We start from the raw sequence: 24,644 nt of genomic DNA, 5'->3' as shown, positions 1-24,644 counted from the left end.
TACTTAGCCCTGAATAAGATGATAGTTTAAGGAGCCTCAAGGAGATCACAGGACAAAGCTAACATGAAATTTAATAGATTACAACACAATTATAATTGATATTTGAAGAAAATGCTGGGGAAAGTCTAGAGAAGGGAGCTACTAATTTCCATCATTCACTTGAACTTGGACTGAAATCTAGCATTTATTCATCTCAAAGAAGTAATTTTCTAAGCAAATATGAATTCAGATGCTATTTAAACTATTTAAGATTACTCATTTTATTTTTTAAAAAATATTTCTTATTGATTTTAGAGAGAGAGGAAAAAGAGAGGAAACATTGATGTTAGAGAGAAACATGGATCTGCTGCCTCCTGCAGGTCCCCTACTGGGGATCAAGCCCACAACCTGGGCATGTGCCCTGACCAGGAATCAAACCAGCAACCCTTTGGTGTATGGGATGACTCAATCAACTGAGCCACACTGGCCAGGGCAAGAATTCACTTTCTTTAACAACTTTTCTGCATTAATTATTTTGTATCATCTGACCTTGCTTTTTAAACTGAATTCTAAGATCTACGAGAGAAGAGACTTTTAAAGGTGGCAGACACGTAGTAAGAACACCATAAATATTTGTAAGGTACACATAAATAAAATGCTATTACTAAATAAACCAGAATTTTAAAATCAATTATGCAAAATAAGTAAAACAGGACTCTTATTCAGAAACACATTGTTAGCAATTAGATTATAGTGTTGCATATATTTGAAATATAGCAATATTTCTTTTAAAAATTACTCCATCTCTGGTTTTATAACTCACTCTGATTTCTTTTACCCAGTTGAGTCAAGTTTTATAGAATGCCATAGAGTGCATCTCTATTACATGCTAATAAGCACCACTGAGGAGCATTTTCTTTTGATAAAGAGGTGCAAATTACTCAGGTAACTCTTCTGGTGCATTAAATGTTACTCTGGTGACTTAAAAAGTGTCTGCCCTCAAGTACTCTGCTATCAGCAGAATCAGGCCTATTAAGAGGTGTGCATTTCTCCAAGTGTTCTCATTCCTGCTATGGGACCAGGTACTTTGGGGAGCATGCAGAGTTGGAAAGAAAAATCTCAGTGGTTTTTAATGTTGCAAAACTGTATTCTCTGATTGCTCCAGAGATACATAAATGTTGAGGTGAGTAGGGGGGAAATCAAGTATAGGGACAAGGAGCCATTTTAGGAAAAGTTGGCATTATTTAAGTACCTGGAAAGTAAACTTTTAATGCTTATCTTTCTGAAAGTAGGTTTAAAATGTCACTTTCTGGGTAAATTAGCTTTTAAAGATCAGTTCAGAAAGGATGTAGGAATTGATAGATCCTCCCTCCCCCCAAGTGGTGGGCGGAGTTATGACGTAACCGGCGTCTGTGCTGGGACATCCCCGAGACATTCAACCACCAATCAGTGCGTGCCGAGTGCCCAGGCCCCACCCCTTCCTGTTCTGCCCTGGGCCCAACCCCTTTCTGTTCCTCCCCTCAAAAGGCATGTTCACCGCTGTATGTGTTGCTGTCTCTCCCAATCTGCGAGACAGCCTGGCTGAGGTCCTCCTTCTCCTCCTCCTCCCCCTCCTCTAATCCTGGTCCTTCAACCATCCTCCATAATGAATCTCGCTGGTTAATGCAGAATAAACCTCCTCTTTAACATGCCTTGGTCTCCGACTCCCGTTTCCTGCGCCTCGAACCTTACATCTGATGCTGAAAACCTGGGTGGGTGTGAGCATCCCATTTGACCTTTCATGGTCCGGGGTGCCCCCCTTCTTCTCTCCTCGTGGCTCAGGACCCTCAGCCTCCTCTCCCTGGTTCGGCAGCGTCAGTGGTAAGTCCCAGCCCGTGCTAATTCCTTGTGGTTTTTCTGGCGTCTCTGTCCGTAAACCACGGCCTGCGTCAGAGATTGCCTTCCGGGCATTGACCTCCAGGCCCCTGCAGGAGGGGTTCTGAACCTGGGGAGGCAGCGAAGACTTTTCTGCCCCCCTCGGTTCTCCGACCTTTTGGCCTCCGTCTGTACCCCAGGAAGTAGAGGAGACGTCCTCTACTGTCCCTCGGATTCCCTGTTCATAGCCTTGGCTCAAAGACTGGGACGCTGGTCCTTGGCCTTCGCTACCCAACCCCAGGAATTCGAATGGGCAATGAAAAATCTAAACCAGATCCAAAGACACCTCTAGGGTGTCTCTCACCAATCTGGCTACTTCTGTAACATGGCATGGCCTCAGTATGAATTGGAATGGGTCCAGATGACCCAAAAGTGGGACTTAACATCCTCACTGACCTCAGTAATTTCTGCCAGAAAGCCGGGAAGTGGCCCAAGGTCCCATACATCCAGGCCTTTTTCTATCTGCGCTCCCATCCCTCCATCTGCTCCTTCTATTCCACAGCCCAGGTTCTCCTAGCTAGTGAGAAACCCCCTCAAACTGGTCCTCAGCCCCTCTCTCTGTCTCTGACTCTTTTGACCCAGCAGATCTCTCATTTCTAACCCTCCTGCTCCTGCCGCCCTGCCTTTTGCTCCTTCTCTTCCTCCTCTTCCTCCTTCTTTGCCACGGCCGCCCCTTTCCCAGCTGTCAGCCACTGCTGTGGGAGCCACCGTCGCCGCCTCAGGCCGCAAGCTGACCATAGGCCGTGAGCTGACCATAGGCCGCCTCGCAGCGCGAGAGCCACCCGCCCGCCGTCCCGCCAGCCGCTCCAAATAGCTAAGTGAGATTTCTGTTTTGGTTTGCTCTTCCCTTGTGTATTGTGAGCAGCTGCCATGTTGGCTGCATGGCTTTCCGTTCCCATGGGGGCCGCCATATTGAAATGGCAAGTCCTGCCCCTCTCTGGCCACATGTCCTGCCATTCCCATGGGGGCCGCCATCTTGACACGGCAAATCCCGCCCCTCTCTGTCCACTTGGCCTGCTGTTCCCATGGGGGCCGCCATCTTGAAATGGCAAGTCCAACCCCTCTCTTTAAATAATTACTGAGACCTACCACAACCCGCCCCCGCAGGCCCGGCCTGGTGTGGCCACCCCCCACCATGCTCCTCCTCCTCTGGCCCATGGCCCGCCGCCTGCTCTGCCACCCTCTGCCCTAACGCCTTCTCAGACTCAGGTCCAAGATACAGTGAACACGGCATTTGAGGTTTTAATGCCGTGAGGAGCAGGCAGAGTAAGCCCGCCTTCGACAAAAGGTGAATCTGCAAACTCAAGGCTTGGTAGCAGCTCTGAGGCTGACGGCAGCCATGCATGGTCCAAAGGGGACTGTGCGTGGTGGGGGTGCAACGAGAGGACGAACGCCACCTGGAAGATGCTTCAAGTGTGGAAATGAAGGCCACTGGGCAAAGCAGTGCCCCGCCCCCTGGCTCCAACCAAGTCCTGCCCAGCATGCAGTAAAAGTGACTGCCCCTGGAAAAGTGACGGGCACTCTGCGGCTCAGGGTAGAGGGGCTGCCCTTCCAGGTCATGACCTGCCACTGGCCATGACTGAAGACTGGCCGAAGACTGAAGATGTCCGGACTCGATGACCCCCATCACCCTCGCCGAGCCCAGGGTAACGCTCAAGGTAGTGGGTAAGCCGGTCTCCTTCCTAATCGACACGGGGGCTACCTTCTCTGTCCTGCCCTCCTTTTTCTGGGCCACTCTTCCCTTCCACGATCTCAGTCATGGGTATTGATGGCAAATCACCTTTTAATGCTCTGTAAACTGCTCTGGCCTCAGTGCCTTTTCACCCCGCCCTCTCCCCCACTCCACCCTTCCTAGAGAACAACTTTCTTGCCAGCACAGGCTTATCAGAAACTTAGATCTTTATCTCCAGGAAAAAAAGTGGCAGTTTTAAAATTTCAAGTGGTTAGAGGCCTGGAAACAGGCTTCAGAGCCTGTTCCCTCCTCCCCCTGCCTTTTCTAAATATTTTAAATAGCATACAATACTGAAACATTAATTGCTAGACATGTTTAGAAATATTTAATGGAAGGTATGTTGAATGAAAGAAAGAAGTTCTAAAGTTAACTGTTGACAAGAATTGTAAAAGGACCCACTCACCTGGATGGTCCTGCCCCAGGGGTTTAGAGACAGTCCTCATCTGCTTGGCCAGGCCTTACCCAGAGACCACCGACAATGCTCGTTAGAACCCAGCACTCTTCTCCAGCAACCCTTACAGGTCTTCTACACCCATAGACTACAGGATCTTCTGTCCCACCGACCCTTATGTCTCCTTGCCCCCTCTCGCATGCAGGAACTCCATCTCCTGTTCCTCGAGAGTCCTGACATCTCCCTAACCCAGTCCCCAGCCTTGAACTCAGCCACTCTCCTTCCCGCTGCCTCCACCCAACCTATGGCAACACACTCCTGCCCTGAGGTCGTCAGAGGCCCTCACTCAACCTTGGACGGGACTCTCAGATTTTCCTCTCTCTAATCCTGATTTAACTAAACTGCACATACCCTACCATGCACAATCATTGGGTAAGATCAAGAGGATCAACAGCCTCCTTAAAGACCATCTAACTAAACTCTCTCTAGAAATTCACAGCTCCTGGCTGGACCTCCTGCCCATGGCCCTGACCGGAATCCGGGCTACACCAAAGAGCCCCACCTTCTTAAGCTCCGGGAACACTCTGACAGGTTTCTGCCCAGGCCAGAACCAGCCGACCAAGACTCCCAAGGACCAGCCCTCCAGCCGGGGGACTCAGTCCTCCTCAAGAACCTTACCCCCAGGTTATATTTCAGCTCCAGGCCCAGAAAAGCAGCAAAACCAGACAAGTGATGCTGTGGCAGCCTCAGGACCAGCTTTTACCTTCCAAGAGACTCAACAAGATTGCTCTTGAGACTTCACCAACCAGTCCCTTGGGGAAATTATGCTGCTGCACCCCTCGTCCAGCACGGAAAACACTCCCTGTTTTTCCGCTCACTTACACCATGGCTCCTCCCATCATTAGGCCCACTGGTATCTATTCCTTTAATTTTGCTCTTTGGCCCCTGTCTCATGTGCTGTTTCACTAGTTTTTTGCAGAACAGAATGCAGGCGTTCACCAACCAGAAGGTGGGAGAGATCTATCTGGCCTTGAATTCAGAACCTAGCACCAGAATCCTTGAGACCCTGGGTAGATGCCCCTAATGACGCCCCCTCTCAGCAGGAAGTAGCTATGGAAAATGGACCTTCACCCTCTGACCTTGCCTGGACTCTCAATTTTTTTTTTTTAAATATCACCAAAAGACTGGAATGATAGATCCTCCCTCCCCCCAACTGGTGGGTGGAGTTATGACGTAACCGGTGTCTGCGCTGGGACATCCCCGAGACATTCAACCACCAATCAGAGCGTGTCGAGTGCCCTGGGCCCCACCCCTTCCCATTTCGCCCTGGGCCCAACCCCTTCCTGTTCCTCCCCTCAAAAGGCGTGTTCACCGCTGTATGTGTTGTTGTCTCTCCCAATCTGTGAGACAGCCTGGCTGAGGTCCTCCTTCTCCTCCTCCTCCCCCTCCTCTAATCCTGGTCTTTCTACCCTCCTCTGTAATGAATCTCGCTTGTTAGTGCAGAGTAAACCTCCTCTTTAGCATGCCTTGGTCTCCGACTCCCGTTTCCTGCACCTCGAACCTTACAGGAATCATGGTTATTCCTGAGAGCACAGCTCTGTGTTCACACTTTGCTATACCAACATAGCTAGTCGTTTATATTCCTGAAAAGCCCTTTAAAACACACATGCTGTTTATTTTTGGTGCATTATAAAGCAATGTGCAAAAACCACAAGTAAAGTAGGAAGCCTAAGTTAAACTCTAGTACTACTGGCTGCCAGTGTTTTGGTTTGTCAGTCATTAAAGAACATTACAACAAGGCTGATGAAAATTCACACTGACTCTAAGCCATTGAGACCAGTTGGTTGGTCTCGGTAAAGTTTCTGAACTTTCTGAAGAGTATAATTCTTTGTGAAAACATATTTCAAATATATACTTGTTGTTTTATGGTTATTTATTCCCAAAGAATATATGTTACTTAGATATTTTATTGTTGTTGTAATTCATATAATAACATCTATTTTCTTTATGTAACTTTAAACTATCCTACTAAAACTAAAGATATTACCATTATACTTTCTAAGGGTGAAGTGCAGTGTTAGGCATTTTATGTATATTATCAGCAGATACAGGTTTCCTGCAAGATATGTGCTAATGTTGCCTTCCTTTTTAAGATGAGAAAACTATAACTCAGAATTTTTTTAAGTGTTTTTATTGATTTCAGGGAGAGGAAGGGAGAGAGAGAGAGATAGAAATATCAGTGACAGAGAATCATCTATTGGCTGCCTCCTGCATGCCCTCTACTGGAGATCGAGCCTGAAACCTGGACATGTGACCTTCTGGTTCATAGGTCAACTGAGCCACACATTGGCCAGGCTATAACTCAGAATTGTTATCTGTAACTGTCTTATCATCTTTCCACCACCCCTTTCATCTAAAAGAATTCCTGACTGCCCCTTCTTTACCCTTTCCTTTTGTTTCCTAAAAATAGGACTTAATTTTATTTCACTCCTCTTGGTTTATATACTAATTGGTGATTTCAACAACAAACACTTAATTAGCTAAATGAGTGAGATTGTAGCTTTAATGTTGTTAACGAGAATGTGGGCTGCATGAATTGAATTTGTTAAGGTGCAAATCTAGGTGTTCATTCACTCAAAGTGAATGGTAGGATTATATGCTCTGCTCTGAGCATTTAAAAATATTAATGGTTCAACTATTTCATCTACACAATTTGTATGGCCACTATTTATAATCAATCAGTTTATTGTTTTAAGATGCAGATGGTAAAAGGGAAAAATACTGAAGGAGAAATATATGACCAGCATCTGTTTTGACAGATGAACATAGTGAATTATGTTCCAAGAAGAGTTAACTTTAGTTCACCGTCGGTTAATGCTCTCAGGAAATTCAGTCTATGGAAAGCATTTACAGCTTTTATCACTGTTTCAAATTGTTAATTAGATGTATCCTGTTAAAAAAAAGTAACACTTGAGATAATCCACTTTGAGAATAATAAAGGACTAGAACTTTCTAAATATTCTTTCTCAGCTATAGAATCTTATGATGCACATGGCAGACACCTGGTAATTGTTTATTGAATACATTAATTATATTTAAGTAACTTACATTTCTATTTTATACCCATAAAAGAAGTCTCAGGCTTCCCTCAGATGGATCCCTCACTTTGAATGGGAGTCCCAAGAGTCTTGCCCCCAGGGCTGCATTTGAATTCCAGTTCAGCCTCTTCTTTGTTGAAAGACCCCTATGCAAGGCTCTTATTCTAAATACTGATGGACACATTTTAATTGTCTCAAAAACATCCTGAGCTGCTGACATGCATATCAAACTGCCTGTGAGACATCTCTTCAGATGTCTCAAAGTCAACTTTTTGAAACTAAACTTACCTTTTTCTCCATACTGCCTAATACTCTTCTCAAATTTATCATTGGCAAATGATGCAAACCATTATTATATTCACCCAGAAAGCTAGCTACCTAGTTATCTTTTGTGTCTTCCATGACTTTATCCATTAATATTGCATATATTTTATAGTTATAATATACAACACAATATAAAATATTTATATTTTAAACTACAAAATAACATTATATAATAAATTATATGTAATATAAAATATATGACATTGTATATTAATTACTATTGTATATTTAATTAATTGTTATCATATATGTTTCATATATATTCCATTCTGTGTATATGTATGTGTTTGTATGTGTATGTTTGTGTGTGTATGTGTAGGTATATATGCTCTCTACTCTTCTCTACCTTTGAGCTAGAGGTACTTTACCAAGTACAATTGATTAGGCCTGTTCAATTGCTCTTATAGTACATTCAAGATTAAACCCAATTCCCTTAGCAAGAAATTCCATGCTAGGCCTAGCTTGAGCTGACCCTTGACTTCATTCTAGACAATTGGAGTTGATGACTACAATGATCTCTTAAAGTACAAGTATTCTGTTGTATTCATTGAAAAAAATTATTGGGTCTGGAAATACAAGGAGTGTTGTTGGTAAAGTTAAAATTTTAAAATATATTTCTCAAAAGGAAAGTCATCTTAGTTTTTCAAAGAAATAGACTCAGAGTCAATTAGGAAATGGAACCAGGAGAACAAACCCATTTAAGATACCCATTAAATTTTGGCAAATGCATGATTTCACTTTACTTAATGAGTTGAAAAAAATTATATTTTCCTTAACAATTAGTAAATGTTTATGGATTAGCTTTTTGATAAATCTTAAGAAAGATAATGTTTCCTATAGGGATCTTATAAACTAGAGATGGGCTAGGTTTTTTGGAGCTTTTGAAGAGGAGCCTCTCTTGCTATTGGGGAAGTTGTCCTAAATACTAAAATTCTCTTCAAAAGCAGCCACATCCACCTAATCTTTGAAAAAGTCTTTATGTGAAATCCCTAAGTGGCTTTTGAAAGCAGATGTTTCCATTTGGTCATTTTAACCATCCTAATATATAAAAATCCTGGGTCATAACATCCACTAACGACCGAGGCTCGACCAACCAGAAGTCAATCTGCTTCTGCTGCAGGCATGGTGCCCCAGCGCTGACTGCTGAGGGGGCAGTGACTCAGGGCCAGAGAGAGGCCTGAAGAGAGAAGCAGGGACTGATCTGTTGCCTCTGTGGAAGCTTTTGATCAGCACTTGCCTCTCTCTCTCTGTCCCAGTTTGGCCAGCAGCCATGCCTCCATTTCTCTCCAGGCCTCCACCAGGGCTGCTGATCAGCCCCGCCTTTCTGATCAGGCCCTGTTGATAGGCCCAGAGACACTGACTGGCATAGAAACTGACCAATCAGAACCAAATTGGTTGGCAGAGGAGGGCAGTTGGGGGCGAGATCAGGCCAGCAGGGGAGAGCAGTTGGTGAGATCAGATCGGCAGGGGAGGGCAGTTAGGGTCGATCAGGCAGGCAGAGGCAGTTAGGGGTGATCAGGCAAGCAGGCAGAGGGGTTAGGGGCAATCAGGCAGGCAGGCAGAGGCAGTTAGGGGCGATCAGGTAGGCAGGCAGGTGAGCAGTTAGGAGCCAGCAGTCCCAGATTGTGAGAGGGATGTCCGACTAACCGGCAGTCAGACATCCCCCAAGGGGTCCCCAGTTGGAGAGGGTGCAGCTGGGCTGAGGGAACCCCCCTCCATGCACAAATTTCGTGCACTGGGCCACTAGTGAAAGAAATAACAACTAACTCCAAAGTTCAAACTTTACATAAACAACAAATATAAATATTTAAAATGTGCTACATATTGCAAAGATAAATGGGTAACTTCAAGAAGACAGTTGATAAATATATGAATAATCTATTATGAGGAAAACTGTTGAAATTTTTGAGGCTAAAATTCTGAAATACACTCATGGACTAACTAATTGATGCTTGGTATTTCTCTATTAACTTTACTTTGGTTTAGTGCAGTGGTTGGCAAACTCATTAGTCAACAGAGCCAAATATCAACAGTACAACGATTGAAATTTCTTTTGAGAGCCAAATTTTTTAAACTTAAACTTCTAATGCCACTTCTTCAAAATAGACTCGCCCAGGCCATGGTATTTTGTGGAAGAGCCACACTCAAGAGGCCAAAGAGCCACATGTGGCTCACAAGCTGCGGTTTGCTGACCACTGGTTTAGTGTAATGTGGGTCTGTGGCCATGGCTTGAATTTTTAACCTAGGAATTAAACCCAGTTTCTTTTTTCAGTTTAGGTATGGAAATCTTAGAGCCATTTTTCTTAACCCATCTCCATTTATCTACTTACCCTTGTTTAATACCACTAAGTTTACTTCATGCATATATTTAATTTCCAGATCATAGTATGGTCTACAATTTCATCTTCAGTGTTAAGCCTAGATTAGCCGTGGGCAAACTACGGCCCGAGGGCCGGATCCCGCCTGTTCGGCTGTTCTATCCGGCCTGTGGAGCCAAAAGAGCAGAGGGTTCTCTTGCTCTCCCCTCCACTCCTTCACCAGCAGTAGTGTTAACATGGCAACGTCGGGAAAGACGGCCGCAGCTCCTTCTTCTGAGTGGGCGGATTTATATCCGCCCATTCAGTAGAAGGAACAACCTCTCAATCTTTCAGAGGCTCCTTGTAATGCCCGCGGACGGGTCCCCCGACATCACCCTGGGAATGTGTAGACACGTTATCGTGGTGATGTAGGGAGACTCACCCCTGGAGAGCACAGTATCAGAGCATTAGCTAAAAAGGAGACCAACAACACTGTTCCCACTGAAGTTGATGTTTTAAAGATCAAAAACCTTTCAACCCAGTCTACATTGCCATCTACATCTACGTCCCAGGCATAATTTGGAAGTTGCACTAAAGAAAATGTTTAATTTACTGTTTACACATGTTGTTCTTTTCTATTTGTTTTAGTTTTAAATTATTTTATTATATTTAAGTTTAATTTGAAAGGCTTTTGTACCTTTCCTTTGTTAGGCAATTTTATTTTGCCTTTGCCATCTTCAATATAAGGTATGTTATTGTGCTATGATTCCTCCATTTTTTGAAGTTTCAAATTATAATAATTAGTGTTTACATTCTTCTTGTTAAAATGTTTGAAATGAATAAAACTATTGAAATTAAAAAAAAAAAAGACCGTACCCTTTAATGTAATGATGTTTACTTTGAATTTATATTAGTTCACACAAACACTCCATCCATGCTTTTGTTCCGGCCCTCCGGTCCAGTTTAAGAACCCATTGTGGCCTTCGAGTCAAAAAGTTTGCCCACCCCTGGCCTAGATTGTTTGAATTACTGCTGTTTCTGATTACGAACTCCAGGAGGGTAAAAAAAATTGCACGAAGAATGACATTCCAAGTAGTTTAGCTTTCAGTGGGTGATTTTTATTAGCTTCCCAGGTGAGGCTACCTTGATTTGGAATGTTAAAAATCACTGTAAGTGAAATAGTATTAGTTGTGATTAGTATAAGACTCCTTCCCTTTGGTGGTGGTGGTATTTTTTAATTGCTTACTCAGTTTTAATCCTTACCTTATACATTTTACAGATTATCATATTTAATAATAAACTGACTCAATTTATACCATTTGATTTCTAATTACCATGTATTAATGACTGACATATGTACTTAAAATTTAAACTTATTATTTTATTCTTGACTCTGCTATATAATATCTTGAAGCTGTCGAGTAATGCAGGCCAGTAGTTCTCAAATTTAAATAAATATCTATCTTCTTAGACTGGAATTAAGATCTCATCTAAGTAAAAAGGAGACAGAGATGCCAGCTAGAGAAAGGATTTCCAAAATGGAAGGTACAGAAAAAAAATAGTGAATAATAATTGGATATAACAGAAGCTTGTCTGCTTGATTTAAAAACTACTTTTATTATTGCCAAATAAAATCCAGAATCTATGAAAAGCCTAGAGAATTCAGCCACTGATTTATGAAAAATAATGGAAGAAGGAATAAAAATGGTGATATAAAATAATAATTCTCTTCTCAAAGAATTCCAATAATGTCTTTAATTCACTGGAGATGGCAGGCTTGGTGACATAGCTTCACAGATAAAGATAATGCATTTGTAGTTATTTGATTGTCTTACTCTCCCTAAATCCCTCCTTTCTATATTTGAGAACAGAAATGAGCCCAGTGTGTTCTCAGACCAACACCATGGGAGGGAGAAAAAAAATCGGGCTTTAAGCTCAGAGAAATGTTAAACTGGCTGTTTGGCTCTAAATCTCTGGGATTTTGTCCCAATGTGCCTATTTCACCTTTCCTAGGTTGGTGCTCTCATCTTACCACCTGTGTCACAAAATATCTTGGCTAGCCTTTGTCCCTGACTACTGTGAGTTGACTTCTAAACCCTAGAATTTCTTGGAGCAACTGGATCCATGGTGGATCCCTCTGACCACACCTGATAGTTGATGCAAATGGGATGACTCAGGATGGGAGCTGGTCCTACCAGAAAGACCAACCATGAGATTAGGGGGTGGGCTTTGACCTTGTGATATTAGCCCAACCTGTAAAGGGGAGGAGGATGAATAGTGAGATGATGGTTCAGTCAATCATCCTTACACAATGAAACCATAAAAACATTCTGAACACTGAGGCTTAAATGAGTTTCCCTGGTTGGCAATACTTTTTGTTAAACATCAGGCTGCCTGGAGAGAATAATGTAGCCCTGAAAATTTCAAAAGCATCACGTTTGGGACTCTCCAGACCTGGCCTTTGTGTCTCTCCCTTTGCCTGGTTCTGCTTTCTATCCTTTTGCTATAATGAAACTGATTTGTAGTATAGCACTTTACTTAATTACGTGAGTCGTTTTGGCAAATTATAAAACCTGATGGGGTAGTAGGAACTGCCAAATTTGTAGGCAGCTGGTTAGAAAGAAGGGTGGCCTGGTGTCTCCCAAACATGAAGGTAGTTCTGTGCAGAAATGTGCCCCTAACTAATGAAACACCCCTGCACCCAGTCTCTTTTGTTTGCTCTCCCCAATCTTCTCAGCAGCCCGAATCTTAGCTCTTTGTCCATGAAGGGACTGATCTCTGACAGAACTTCCAAATGCCAAAAGCCTCCTGGACTATCTGTCTATTGGCTGCTCCTGCACTCCACTGAGTATAAAGAGCCTTCTGATAACTTTCTCCAGAGAAACTGACCTATCTAGTCTAGGTTTTGTTTTGGTTTTTACTGGCATATCTTGTTACCACTGAGCCAAAGTTTTGACAAGGTACCAGTATGGTTAAATCATTTGTTTAATACAAAAACACACTGATTATAAATCATCAATAATAATAGTTATATTTTGAACTGGCATAGTTTCAGCAGTTCCTATGGAGTCAGTAAATAATGACATATATGATAAATTAAGTGTATTACATTTATTTCAAACAATGTATCCTTTTTAAAAATCCGTGACCTCTTTCAATAAACACAAAATCTCCTCAAACTCTGGAAATTATGTGAAGACTTCCTAAGGAGGCATATCTCCTGGATATATACTTCCATAGCTGGTGTATTTCCAAGTGGGCAAGAAAATGATTTCCTAGCTTTGTATTTTGTATTCTGTACTTGGTGTTTTAAAACCAGTTTCTTTTTTTAACATTCTAAATATAAATATATACCATGTTGAATATACTTTTTGTACAGTATTTGTTCACCCCAAGATTCTGACAATAGATCTCTCGACTCTCCCCTCCCCCTCAGTTAAAATGATTGTACCATGAACTCAGCAGGAAAGAAAGTGATAAAAATACACATTCCTGTGGCTAGTTTTATTGTCTCAACATGAGAGTTTTTTCTGTGGACTTGTATCTGTTGGGTACATTTTAGATAAAGTCAAGTCTGAGATTTAACTGTCCAATACACAATGGTTCAAAAAGGGACTGAATTCTATTTCCATTACCTAAATGTGTGTGTGTGTATATATATCTATATTTAAATGTTAATTTAAAATCCCAGGTTCTATACCACAATGTTTACTTACAAAATACCAAATTTTCTAAAAGTGGTCTGCATATTACGTAAGTATTACCTCCAGTAATGCAAATGAATGGCACATTCATATTAAGTTCATAGACTATTTTTCATCCTGCTCCCATGCATGCATCTATTTAAAACTTACTCTGAACCTTAGTTTGCAGTAGGATCACCCAGAAATCTATAAAACTGATACCCAGTTCTCATTCTCAAAGATTATGATATAGCTGATCTGAGGTGGTAATTGGACCTTGGTATTTTTTCAGTATTCGCCAGGTGATTCTTAAATGTGTAATTAAGGTAAAAAAAATCTCTGATCTAGAATACTGACAAGTAGGTTCCAGTTTTGCCTGAAATTGCTGAATTTAGGAGTGCACAATTCAGAACATAATTGAAACAGTTAACAGCATTAGCAATGCAAGTAACGAAGTAGTGGTATGGTACATTGCTCTTTTAGATAGTTCCTTGCCTTGGCAACATAATCTGCATTTATTATCAAGACAAGTTGGATTGGATATCCACCTCGTGGTAACCTCTGAGATAGTAAGAAACAGAAAATTAAAAATTTTAAGTTAATTTTACAACTGAATTTAAAAATGCAATATCATTAGTCTTTCAGTTAAAAGTAAAATTCAACAACCTATATTAAAATTAAATTGAATAAATCATAGTATTGTTCTCAATAGCTTATCATGTAACAACTTCAATATTTATAAATCCTAAAAAAATAGTTTGTATTAGTTTTTAAAATGACTGATAAAATCTTGCCCATATTAAGAAAATTCAGCTTCATTTGTAAAAGCACATGTCCTCAAATTTGTATTTCTATTTACTATTGAAAAGAGACAGTCTTTGTTCTGGAGTCACATGGCTAGCATGATGGCCAGTTAGCTTCATTTTCCTTTGCTGTTTTACAGATTAACTAATGTAGGGCTTATTTTCACACCAGGAGAATCATCATTCCAGTTTCTCAACACAAAATTAATACATTCATGTTCTGCAATTGACTTGAAGTGAGGCACTCAAATGTCCTAGAATACGACACAAAAATTCTTTTTGCTTTCATTGATTTCAAGACAGTGTATTAATATTATCCTCCTTGGTTCCACACAGCTGTCATCTAAAATGCCACTAAAGAATGGATGCATAATTGGCTCTTCAGTTCACACATTAAATACATTTTAATAAACACTCTTTTCTCCAAGAAGATACTGTTGCTGTCCGTTCTCAGCTGTCAGTCTCAAGGAGAATTTAGAGGGTATTTCTTAGGTGGAGCATTGCTTAGACAAGCTGATCTATGTACCGTATTTAAAATGCTCTCTTATTGAATTACGACCTAATTAGACTTATCCAAAACAACTGTGATGAATCATAAATTAGGAAATATTTTAAAAATGCAGAAACTGGTTTGCAATTCCTGTAAGTCAAAAATTCAGGTTTCAAAAACAAATTCAAGTTATCGGTATTTTAATATTTTAAGTGTTAATTAAATTATGTAGCATTAATTAAGTGTTAATAAATAGTAATGAAATTTTTAATAAATATTAATACATTAAATAATATAATAAATAATGATCATATTTATTTTCATCCTAATATTTATTTAAACATTTATGTTTATATTGCTATAAGAAAAATAGTTTAATATTACATTTTTGCAAATATCTTGAATAATTTAATTGTTATGAAGCCCCAAATGATACTTGATTTTCTTGGAAGTCAACATATTTGTTCTTTCAATATGGATCAGAGGCCCCAAAGAGACAAGTACTACTTCATTTGGTGATGCACACAACACAATGTATGAAGATTCAAAGTGAATGACTGGATTTTTACTTCTACTGGTTTATTTAAGGCCATTTCCTAAGGGATCCTGAATGAGCAATGCGTCTGTGAGTCTTGAGTGCAGGACACAATTATCCCGGAGACCATTCCTCCTTTCCTTGCCCATACCTCAGCTTGCCCCACAGTTCTTTCTGCCAGCCTGAGGGAGAGGAGGGAGTTTGCAGCAATTGACCCTGACCTCCCCACATACTATTTGAATCCAGGGTGTTGCTGGGAAACTGAGATTTGGGGCTATGATTTTATAAAAATACAGACATTCCATTGAGATTTAATATCTATACCCATTATACAGCCCAAATGTTAGAGAGAAATTATTAATTCAGAATGAAAGTGAACAAATAAGTGGAGATGCAAGATTTACATTTGGGAATAAATGTTATTGATGTTAAAGATTGTTCAGAGTTTATTAAAGATGATATATAAGTGGATACTAGTTAATATGTGAGGTATAGAAAAATAAGCAACATCAAGCTATATATGACATAAGTGGATCCTTAAATCACTGTTCCACATATTTAAATTTTTTCTTCTGCCTATTTAGGTAGCATAGGATGAACAGCCAGAATTCCGTACTTAAACCTCACTCTACATAATACTTAATACCAAGGCTGAGTGCACGTACTGTCTATTAATTTAGTTAGGCTTCAAGGCTATCATGCTGAGGACTTACTTTTTCTCATCATTTGACCTGGTCCTTTTCCTATTGTCAATGTACGTAGGATATGAGAGTATGAAAATTATCAAATTTAAATCTCATGACCACATGGATTGACATGCAAGTATTTTCTTTGTTTCTTGGTTACACAAGAGAAGGGGCTATTCCTTTTCAACTGAACATATTAATAGTTAATTCTGATAGTACATGTGAAAATATTTTAAACTTTGTATTTCGTATTGGTACAAAATAAGAGGCCAGTTTTGCTCAGTGTTTAAAGCAGACCAAAGTGTCCTAGGTTCAATTCTGGTCAAGGGCATGTATATACCTCGGCGGGTAGGGGCATGTGTGGGAGGCAACCAATCGATGTGTCTCTCTCACCTCAATGTTTCTCTCTCTTGCTTTCCCCCCTCTCCCTCCCTCCCACTCTAGAAATCAATGGAGAAAATATCCTTGGGTGAAGTTAAAAAAACAACAAACTGAAAGTAAACCTTTCTTCTTTATCTTAGGATAGAAAAATCTTAAAGGAATTTTTCTAAAGCAGTCTAAGTTGTATTTTAAAAATAGAATATGTATCATGATGATTAAAAATTGGTAAAATGTATATCAAAAAGTAAAGAATAAATAAATATAGTAGTCTAATTTAGGGTAATTTAAATTTCCTTCTTTTTAGACCTAAATTTTCTATACTGTATTATTTTTACAGTAAGAAAATAAATAACTTATTTTTAGGTTAATCAGACTTCTGTATCTGCTTAGATTTTTAAACACCTGTGGCAAAAAAAAGGTCTTATAAAATAAAATGAGTATACATTGGCATCATTTAAAAATTAGGCACTTTTGTTCAGAGTTCCCTGCCCCCTACTCTGTTGCCCAGTATTTACCACAAATGGACCACAGTGAGCCCAGAGGATTTGGGGGGATGGGATGAACTAGGGAGGCTGGAATCCTGGCTTGTGAGCAGCCTCCTTCCTCAGCAAAAAAACAAAAGAACCCCCCAAAAAACAATGTTAAGACCCATCGTTTACAAAGCTAAGGTCTGATCTCCTGACTGTGGCTCCTGAATTTCCATTAGGTCTGAGAAGCAATAGTTTGTATTCACACACTTTTTCCTATTGCTTTAGATGGTGTTAGCCTATAAAGGACAAAGGGGGTCAAGTACTAGTATGTGGTGATGGAAGGAGATATGACTTTGGGTGGTAACCACACAATGCAATTTACAGATGATGTATTACAGAATTGTGCATTTGAAACTTACATAATGTCATTAACCAATATCACCCCAATCAATTTAATAAAAAATAAAATGTAAAGAATTTGGAATTAGAAATCTCATCTCATTACCAACTACCCAGTCATATATCATCAACTCCATCCCTGCCATGCAAAGCTGTAAAGTAAAGCTCATAGTGTGATTTTTCTCAGGTTTATGTGACAAGTGTAAAAACTAATAACTGTGTTTTTGCAAATGAAATTTCATTTTTAAAAAGTGATGCGTAAATAATGTCTTCTCATTAGCATGCAACTGCAAGAGATTGTTCACTGCAGTATGCCCAGGATTGAGACAATGGCTTACATGTGTTACCCATTAAATAAATATTCAAGAGTAAAGGTCTCTGACCTTCTGTAGAACTCATGCATCACATAGTTTAAAACATGGCACCATTTTTTATATGTAGCCATGTTTCTCAACAGTAGACAGACAGTAGAACCCAGGGAGGGACAAAGTCTATCTTGTACACCATCATATTCCTAGAGCCTGGCAATACTTATGTGGACTAAAGTTGAATGAATTAAAGAAAGGCCCATATTGTAACCTATTCATCTATCATCCTCAGTAACTAATTTTACAAGGCAGGAGGCTTGATTCCCATTTGATTAAGAATGTGCTGGAACAATGGAGATATACTTATTGCTGTGTTGAATTTAGAGAATGCTGCAGTATGGGGGGTGGTGGGAGCTGCCCTGGGGTGTTGGGCAATCTTTCAGCTCAGCCTGGCTGGCCCATGCATGTGGCTTTGGAGAAGGCCTGTTTTTTGGGATATGTTCTTAATAAAGACCAGATGACGGCTTTGAGCCCCTTTTCCAATGAGGGAAGAATATAGAGAACAAAATAAAAGCTATACTTTCTATGGTAGCTCACCAACTGGGCTGGACCTATGTAAACATGTCCATCACCTATTATTTCTGTGAAATAATTTCTGAAAATATGTTTAAGTTGTTTTTAAGAGAATATGTAACACCTTAATCAATAAAGAAATTTAAAAAAAAAGAGAGAATATCCTTATCTCTCTCAGCAGCAAAAGATTAGGTCCATGGGACTGATGCTGGAGAAGCTGAAGTCTGGTACTCATTGTATATTAATTATTTTTTTCCTGTGAAATACTGTAGAAAATCTTCATCCCCTTAGATTATTAGGACAGCAGTTGGCAAGATTTAGATAAGATCTCATTAAGCTGAATATCTTTTCTTTAAAACAAATTCAAGTTTAAAGTAACAGATCCTGTTCTCTTTCTCCCATGGTCCAAAGAACTCTGCCTCCACTCCCGACAACAGAAACAAAATGAGACAAACTTGAGTTCACATTCTTGCTATGTCTTTTGCTGATTGTTTAACTGAGGCAGGTTGCTGCATGCCCTAAGCCTTAGTTCCTCATTTGTAACATGCAGATGACAATGTGAGTGTGTACCCTGCAGGGTACTAATGGGGATTGGTTATATAGATATACATATAATGTGTAATGAGGATTATCTCCATGGTCTCTAATCCTCATCATGTGTTGCTTAGCACAGAGCTACATTAGGTACCCTGTGTGTGGTCACAGCAATTAATTAATAGTGTTCTAACCATTGATGAGAATATAAAAACAGAAGTTGACTTAACCTCTGTGGTTCAGTTTCCTCATTATTAAGTGGAGATAAAGAATACTTAATATTACAATTTATTATAAAGCAATACATGAGAAAAAAAATATATAAGTAATCAGCTTATGAATGGCAATTGTAATATTGGTTTACCTTTCTACTCCTATTTTTGAGCTCAGCCTAGTGATATTCCACTGAGAGAAATTAGTCAGTTTGGTGACTGTGAGTCCAAGTGGAATGTAATTCCTCCTTTCCTCCTGATGTCTGGACCATCCAAATGCCATCCTAATGCAGGGTTACACCTTCATCATGTGGAGCCCCACATGAGGAACATGTATTGTCTCCTTTATTGCTTCCCAGAAATGGGAACCGAGTGGCATTGGCATTATATTAATAAAATCTGGGCCTGGAAACAATTAAATGAGTGTTTTTCAAGGTGGTTAACTGTTGTTGCTGTAGATGTCTTTTAAGAAACCAGTAACTACCCTTTAAAGTGATGTACTATATTTATACATTTCATAGGCACTCAGAAAATCTCACTGAATTGAATTACAATTAATTCTAAGTGTTATGTATTTTAATTAAGCAATGTAGTTTTTAAAATTGATTTTATAGGCTAACATACTTATTGAATATTAATTCTCATGAGCCAAGCATTATCTGACAATTTTTAAGAGTGACACACACTATAGAAAATAACTTGAAAGCTACAATATCTGCCCTTAAAAGTTTTTAAATATTTCAATTGTATATTGCTCTTATGATCTTTCTGAAAGCAGGAAAGACACATGATTATTGTCAAATCAATGAGTGAGACAATGGACATAGTGAAACTTATAAGACACTGTTCAGATATACTTATTGTTGCTGTTGAAAATGATCTATGATTGTGAATAATTGCTTTTGAAATATTGATCAAAATTGATCTGTCCAATTTTCTGGCACTGGCTCTGTATGTCATATCTCACCCTGGAATTACATAAATCAACCGAGTCTGGACTTCTGTAAAAACTGGGGCGAGAAAGATAGAAGTAATTTCTGAGTTGTCAGTGACTGATGAATGTTCTGATTTCACAGTTTTAGTAAAGAAAAGGTCTTACCGTAGCTGTCATAGGCATCCTCACTTACTCCATGACCGTAGTCATAGTATTCAGGCACACTGCAACAGATTTAGACAGCAATCAATGTTACTGTAATCAGGAGGGATCAACCCAGAAACTCAGATGGGATTTGAAAGCAAAATGTGTGCTAAAGTAGTATCCCAATAACCTGTAGGCATAAAACAGAATTCTAAAGAAATAGGAAGAAAAATTCAGGTTATTGACAAGGAGTGCTATGATTTTCTCATTCCACCTAAGTACTTATTTCCATTTATAAATCAAATTTCCCCTAAAATACAAGTGTACTCTTCAAAATTTGTCAAGAGGAGAGTTATGAAAGGTATATTTCTAAGAAAAGGTGCTATATAAGGTGACAATCTGGTCAGTAATGTATGCCTTTTAATGCTGTTATCCTAAAAAGTTACATCAATTTCATCTTCACTTCCAAACTCTGAAATTATATTTATACTCCTCTTTAGCCCTTCCACAGCTTGTTTATGTGGTTCTCAAATATATGAGCTATTACTTTTTACTTAGCATTTTGCTAGATGCTTCTACATTCCAGTAACTGAGGAAAAAGGAGTTCTTCCTCTGTTTCTTACTGAAGTTAAAGTCTTCCCCCACCACAACTGTCATCACTTCATCTTACAGCAAGTTTCCCCCACTAAGGCACCATCCCTATTAGCCTCCAAGCATTTTATGTATCTCCCATCCTCAAAAAACCTTCCCTCACCCTGGAATCTCCTTCTAGTGATTATCTTTTTCTCTTTACATCAAAACTGCTTGAAAAGATGTGACTTCATTCACTGCCTCTCCTTTCACATGCTTTTGAAGACATTCCGGTCAGGCTATTTTCTCCACTGAAACAGCTCTTGTCAATATCTTGCCATTTTCAAATCCAATGGTCAAGACTTGGTCCTCATTCTATGTTAGCACATTTAACACAACTGATCATTTTCTGCTCCTTCAAACACTTCAATTGCTACTGAGATGTTCTCTCTTGGATCTCCTTAGCTCGCTCCGTTTTCTCATTCTTCTCTACTGGTACATTTATTTCCCAGCCACTTAATCCTGAAGACTGCTGGAGCACAGTTATTAGGATTGTTTTGCTATTGATACTCCCTAGGCAATCTTAACTGTTCCTATGGCTTTAAACCAACTCTACTCTGATGATTTCCAAATTATATGCCCATCCTTGGCACCTCCCTTCCACTGCGGTCTCATATATCCAGTTGCCTTCTGTATATTTCCATTTGGATGTCAAACTCAACATGTCCAAATATAAAAATTTTCCCTGGACAGTTTGGCTCAGCATCATCAAAAGGTTGTGGGTTCAATTCTGATCAGGGCACATGCCCAGGTTGTGGGTTCAATTCCTTGTTAGGGCATGTTTGGGAGGCAACTGATAGATCTCTCTCCCTCTTTCACTCCCTCCCTTCCTCTCTCTCCCTTATCTCTAAGATCAATAAATTAAAAAAATATATTATTTCCCATTCAGACTTGCTCCTTTCAAATGCTTTCCATCTTTATAAATGACACCTTAATTAGTGTTATTCTTGCTGAAAGCTATGGAGTCTTCTCCTTTTCTCTCACATCTAATGTCTAATCCCGTGGTCGGCAAACTGCAGCTCGCGAGCCACATGTGGCTCTTTGACCCCTTGAGTGTGGCTCTTCCATAAAATACCACGGCCTGGGCAAGTCTATTTTGAAGAAGTGGCATTAGAAGAAGTTTAAGTTTAAAAAATTTGGCTCTCAAAAGAAATTTCAATCGTTGTGCTGTTGATATTTGGCTCTGTTGACTAATGAGTTTGCCGACCACTGGTCTAATCCATCAGCAAATTCTTTCACTTTTTGCAAAATATCCAGAATTTAAACATTTCTAAACATTCCACAGCTATGACTATGGTTAGTTTCACCATCTTTCACTTAAACAAATGCAATATAACTGGTCTCTGTGTCCCGCTTCCTATGTTTCAATTTTCTGCATAGCAGTCAAAGTAATTATTTTTCCCCCCTCATATATTTTTACTAGTGGCCCGGTGCATGAAATTCGTGCATGGGGGGTGGTGTTCCTCAGCCTGGCCTGCACTCTCTCCAATCTGGGAACCCTTGAAGGATGTCCTGCTGCCGGTTTACAGGGATCGGGCCTAAACTGGCAGTCTGACATCCCTCTCAAATCTGGGACTGCTGGTTCCTAACCGCTCACCTGCCTGCCTGCCTACCTGATTGCCCCTAACCACTCTGCCTGCCAGCCTGATCACCCCCAATTGCCCCCGTGCCGGTGTGCTCGCCCCCAACTGCCTCCCCTGCTGGCCTGCTTGCCCCCATCTTCCCTCCCCACTGGCCTGCTCACTCCAAACTGCCCCCCCCCCTGTCCTGATCACCTCCAACTGATCCCCACTGACAGCCTGCTTGCCCCCAACTGGCCCCCCTGCTGTTCTGCTTACCCCCAACGGCCCCACCCCCCACCAGCCTGATCACCCACAACTGCCTTACCATCCTGGCCTGATGACCCAAAACTGCCCTCCCCTCTTGGCCTCTAACCACCTCTACCTTGGCCCCCAACCAGGGCTTTGTCCAAAAGAACGTCCAGAAGGTCTCCTGGAAGGTCTCCCAGTCTAATTAGCATATTACCCTTTTATTAGTATAGGTAGAGGCCTGGTGCATGGGTGGGTGCCGGCTGGTTTGCCCTGAAGGGTGTCCCAGATCAGGATGGGGGTCCCGCTGGGGTGCCTGGCCAGCCTGGGTGAGGGGTTGATGGCTGTTTGCAGGCTGGCCACGACCCCCAGTGACCCAAGCTCCCAGCCCCTCCTTTTTTGCTTTTTTTTTTTTTTTCAGCACCTCCTTGAGCAGAGGCCAAGGCCAACTGGAAGCAGGTACAATTGAAACTTTGTAGCCTTGAGTGGAGGCCAGGGCCGGCCAGGGCGGTGGGAAACTTGGCTTCCTCCATCGCTGGGGGCAACCCAAGCCTCCTGCTCACTCCTGCTCTGTGGATGCCACCATTTTAGTTGGGTTAATTTGCATACTCACTCCTGATTGGCTGGTGGGCATGGCTTGTGGGCATAGTGGAGGTACAGTCAATTTGCATGTTTCTCTTTTATTAGATAGGATTGATTTCAGAGTGGAAGTGAGAGAGTGAGAGAGATAGAAACATCAATGATGAGAGAGAATCATTGATAGGCTGCCTCCTGCATGCCCCCCACCAGGGATCAAGCACGCAACTCAGGAATGTGCCCTTGACGGGAATCAAACCTGGGACCCTTCAGTCCACAGACCGACACTTTATCTACTGAGCCAAACCAGCTAGGGCCAAAGTTATTCTCATAGAAGTAAATTAGATCATATTAGTTCTCTATTCAAAGCCCATAAATAGCTTCCCTAGTCCTTTAGGAAAAATGTAAAAATCTTATTTTGCACATATTGGCCCCCAGTAGTTCTTAGACCTCTCCCACTTCCCCTTTGTTCACTCTGCATAGGGCAGGTTGGCCTCCTAGCTACTTCCTGAATATAACAAACACACATTACTGTTTTAGCACCTTTTCATTAGCTAGTCCCACCACATGAACACACGTTTCCTAAATATGCAGCTATCTCTTCTCTCATTCTTTCAGAATCCACTCAACTGTCATTTACAAGAGGTTTCTCTCACTAATCTATCTAAACTAGCATTCACTCATCCTTACCTTGTTTTGTTCATCTTAGTATTTATCAATCACTAATGTACATATTATATAACCAACAAACACACTTTTGTTTATTCCCTTATTTGGTTATTTCCCACATGTAGAATGTAACAGCTCCCTGGCATAGGATTTGTTCTCTCCTTAGTTCACTTGCTTTTATTGTTTCCAAGATGATTGGTCTACAATGTCTGCTCAATAAATATTTATGGAATAAAAGATCGTATTGCTCATAGGAAGATTAGCCACCATTTACATGAGTAGCCTAATGTAACCACGTTATACTTTTTAAAAATAATATACAAAAAGTGGACGTTATTTTAATTGAGCTTAGTGTTTGGATAGTGAATGCATATTTTGATTTACTTAGGGATCTATTAATATTTATGGTACACTGTATTTTAACCTCAAGTAAGCTCCTTCATTTAAAGTCTTCTGCCTAAATCTTATTTATGAATTTATAAATTACCTTAAGATTACTAATTTCCTTTTAGTATATAAACATGTGGCAAGGAAATGGCTTTATATAAAAAACTAAATTATATAAGAGTTGAGTGTAGGTGATAGATGACAAAGGGATAGGGTGGAGGGAAGGAAGAAAAGCCTCTAATTATGTGGCTGTCCTTTCCCTTAAGGCAGTTTCATAGGTCTCATTATATTAGAAACTTGAGATTTCACTGATAGTAAGTGAAGAGAAGCAAAAAAGGAAAAGTCAATATATGGAAGGGAGAGACAGAAGTTTGGCCATTGCTATCTTCTGGAAGGCCAGTGCTAATGCAAAGATTACCTAGCCCAGCCTTCATTGCCCAGGAGAGTTATATGCAAACTATCTAGGAAAAATGTATGGCACTATGGTCTTCTTCCCATCTTTCTAATGGTTTCAGATTGTAGAAACCTAAGGCCACTGGCTGGTGGCTGGACATTCATCTCTTCTTTCACACACTTATCTTTTTTATTTTATTGTTGACACTATTACAGCTATCCCTCATTTCCCCCTATATGCTTATCTTAATAAGAATGATGCAACCCAATTGAGAACACTTATAAATATGTAGC

General features: G+C 40.3%; 1 protein-coding gene across 2 annotated transcripts in view; it reads right to left on the bottom strand.

The window, feature by feature from the left end:
- Positions 1-24,644, bottom strand: part of KHDRBS2 (KH RNA binding domain containing, signal transduction associated 2) — a 554,124-nt gene that overhangs the window by 5,685 nt on the left and 523,795 nt on the right. The window contains exon 8 of one of the 2 annotated variants that reach the window (XM_080667042.1): positions 19,909-19,967. The exons of the other annotated variant lie outside the window; for it this stretch is intronic. Coding sequence (XP_080523168.1) covers positions 19,909-19,967 — 59 coding nt within the window. The remainder of the gene's footprint in view (positions 1-19,908; positions 19,968-24,644) is intronic. 2 annotated transcript variants of the gene reach the window in all.

Source organism: Plecotus auritus, assembly GCF_963455305.1.
Source record: "Plecotus auritus genome assembly, chromosome: 4".
Taxonomy (NCBI): domain Eukaryota; kingdom Metazoa; phylum Chordata; class Mammalia; order Chiroptera; family Vespertilionidae; genus Plecotus; species Plecotus auritus.
This window is presented reverse-complemented; position numbering and strand designations above follow the sequence as displayed.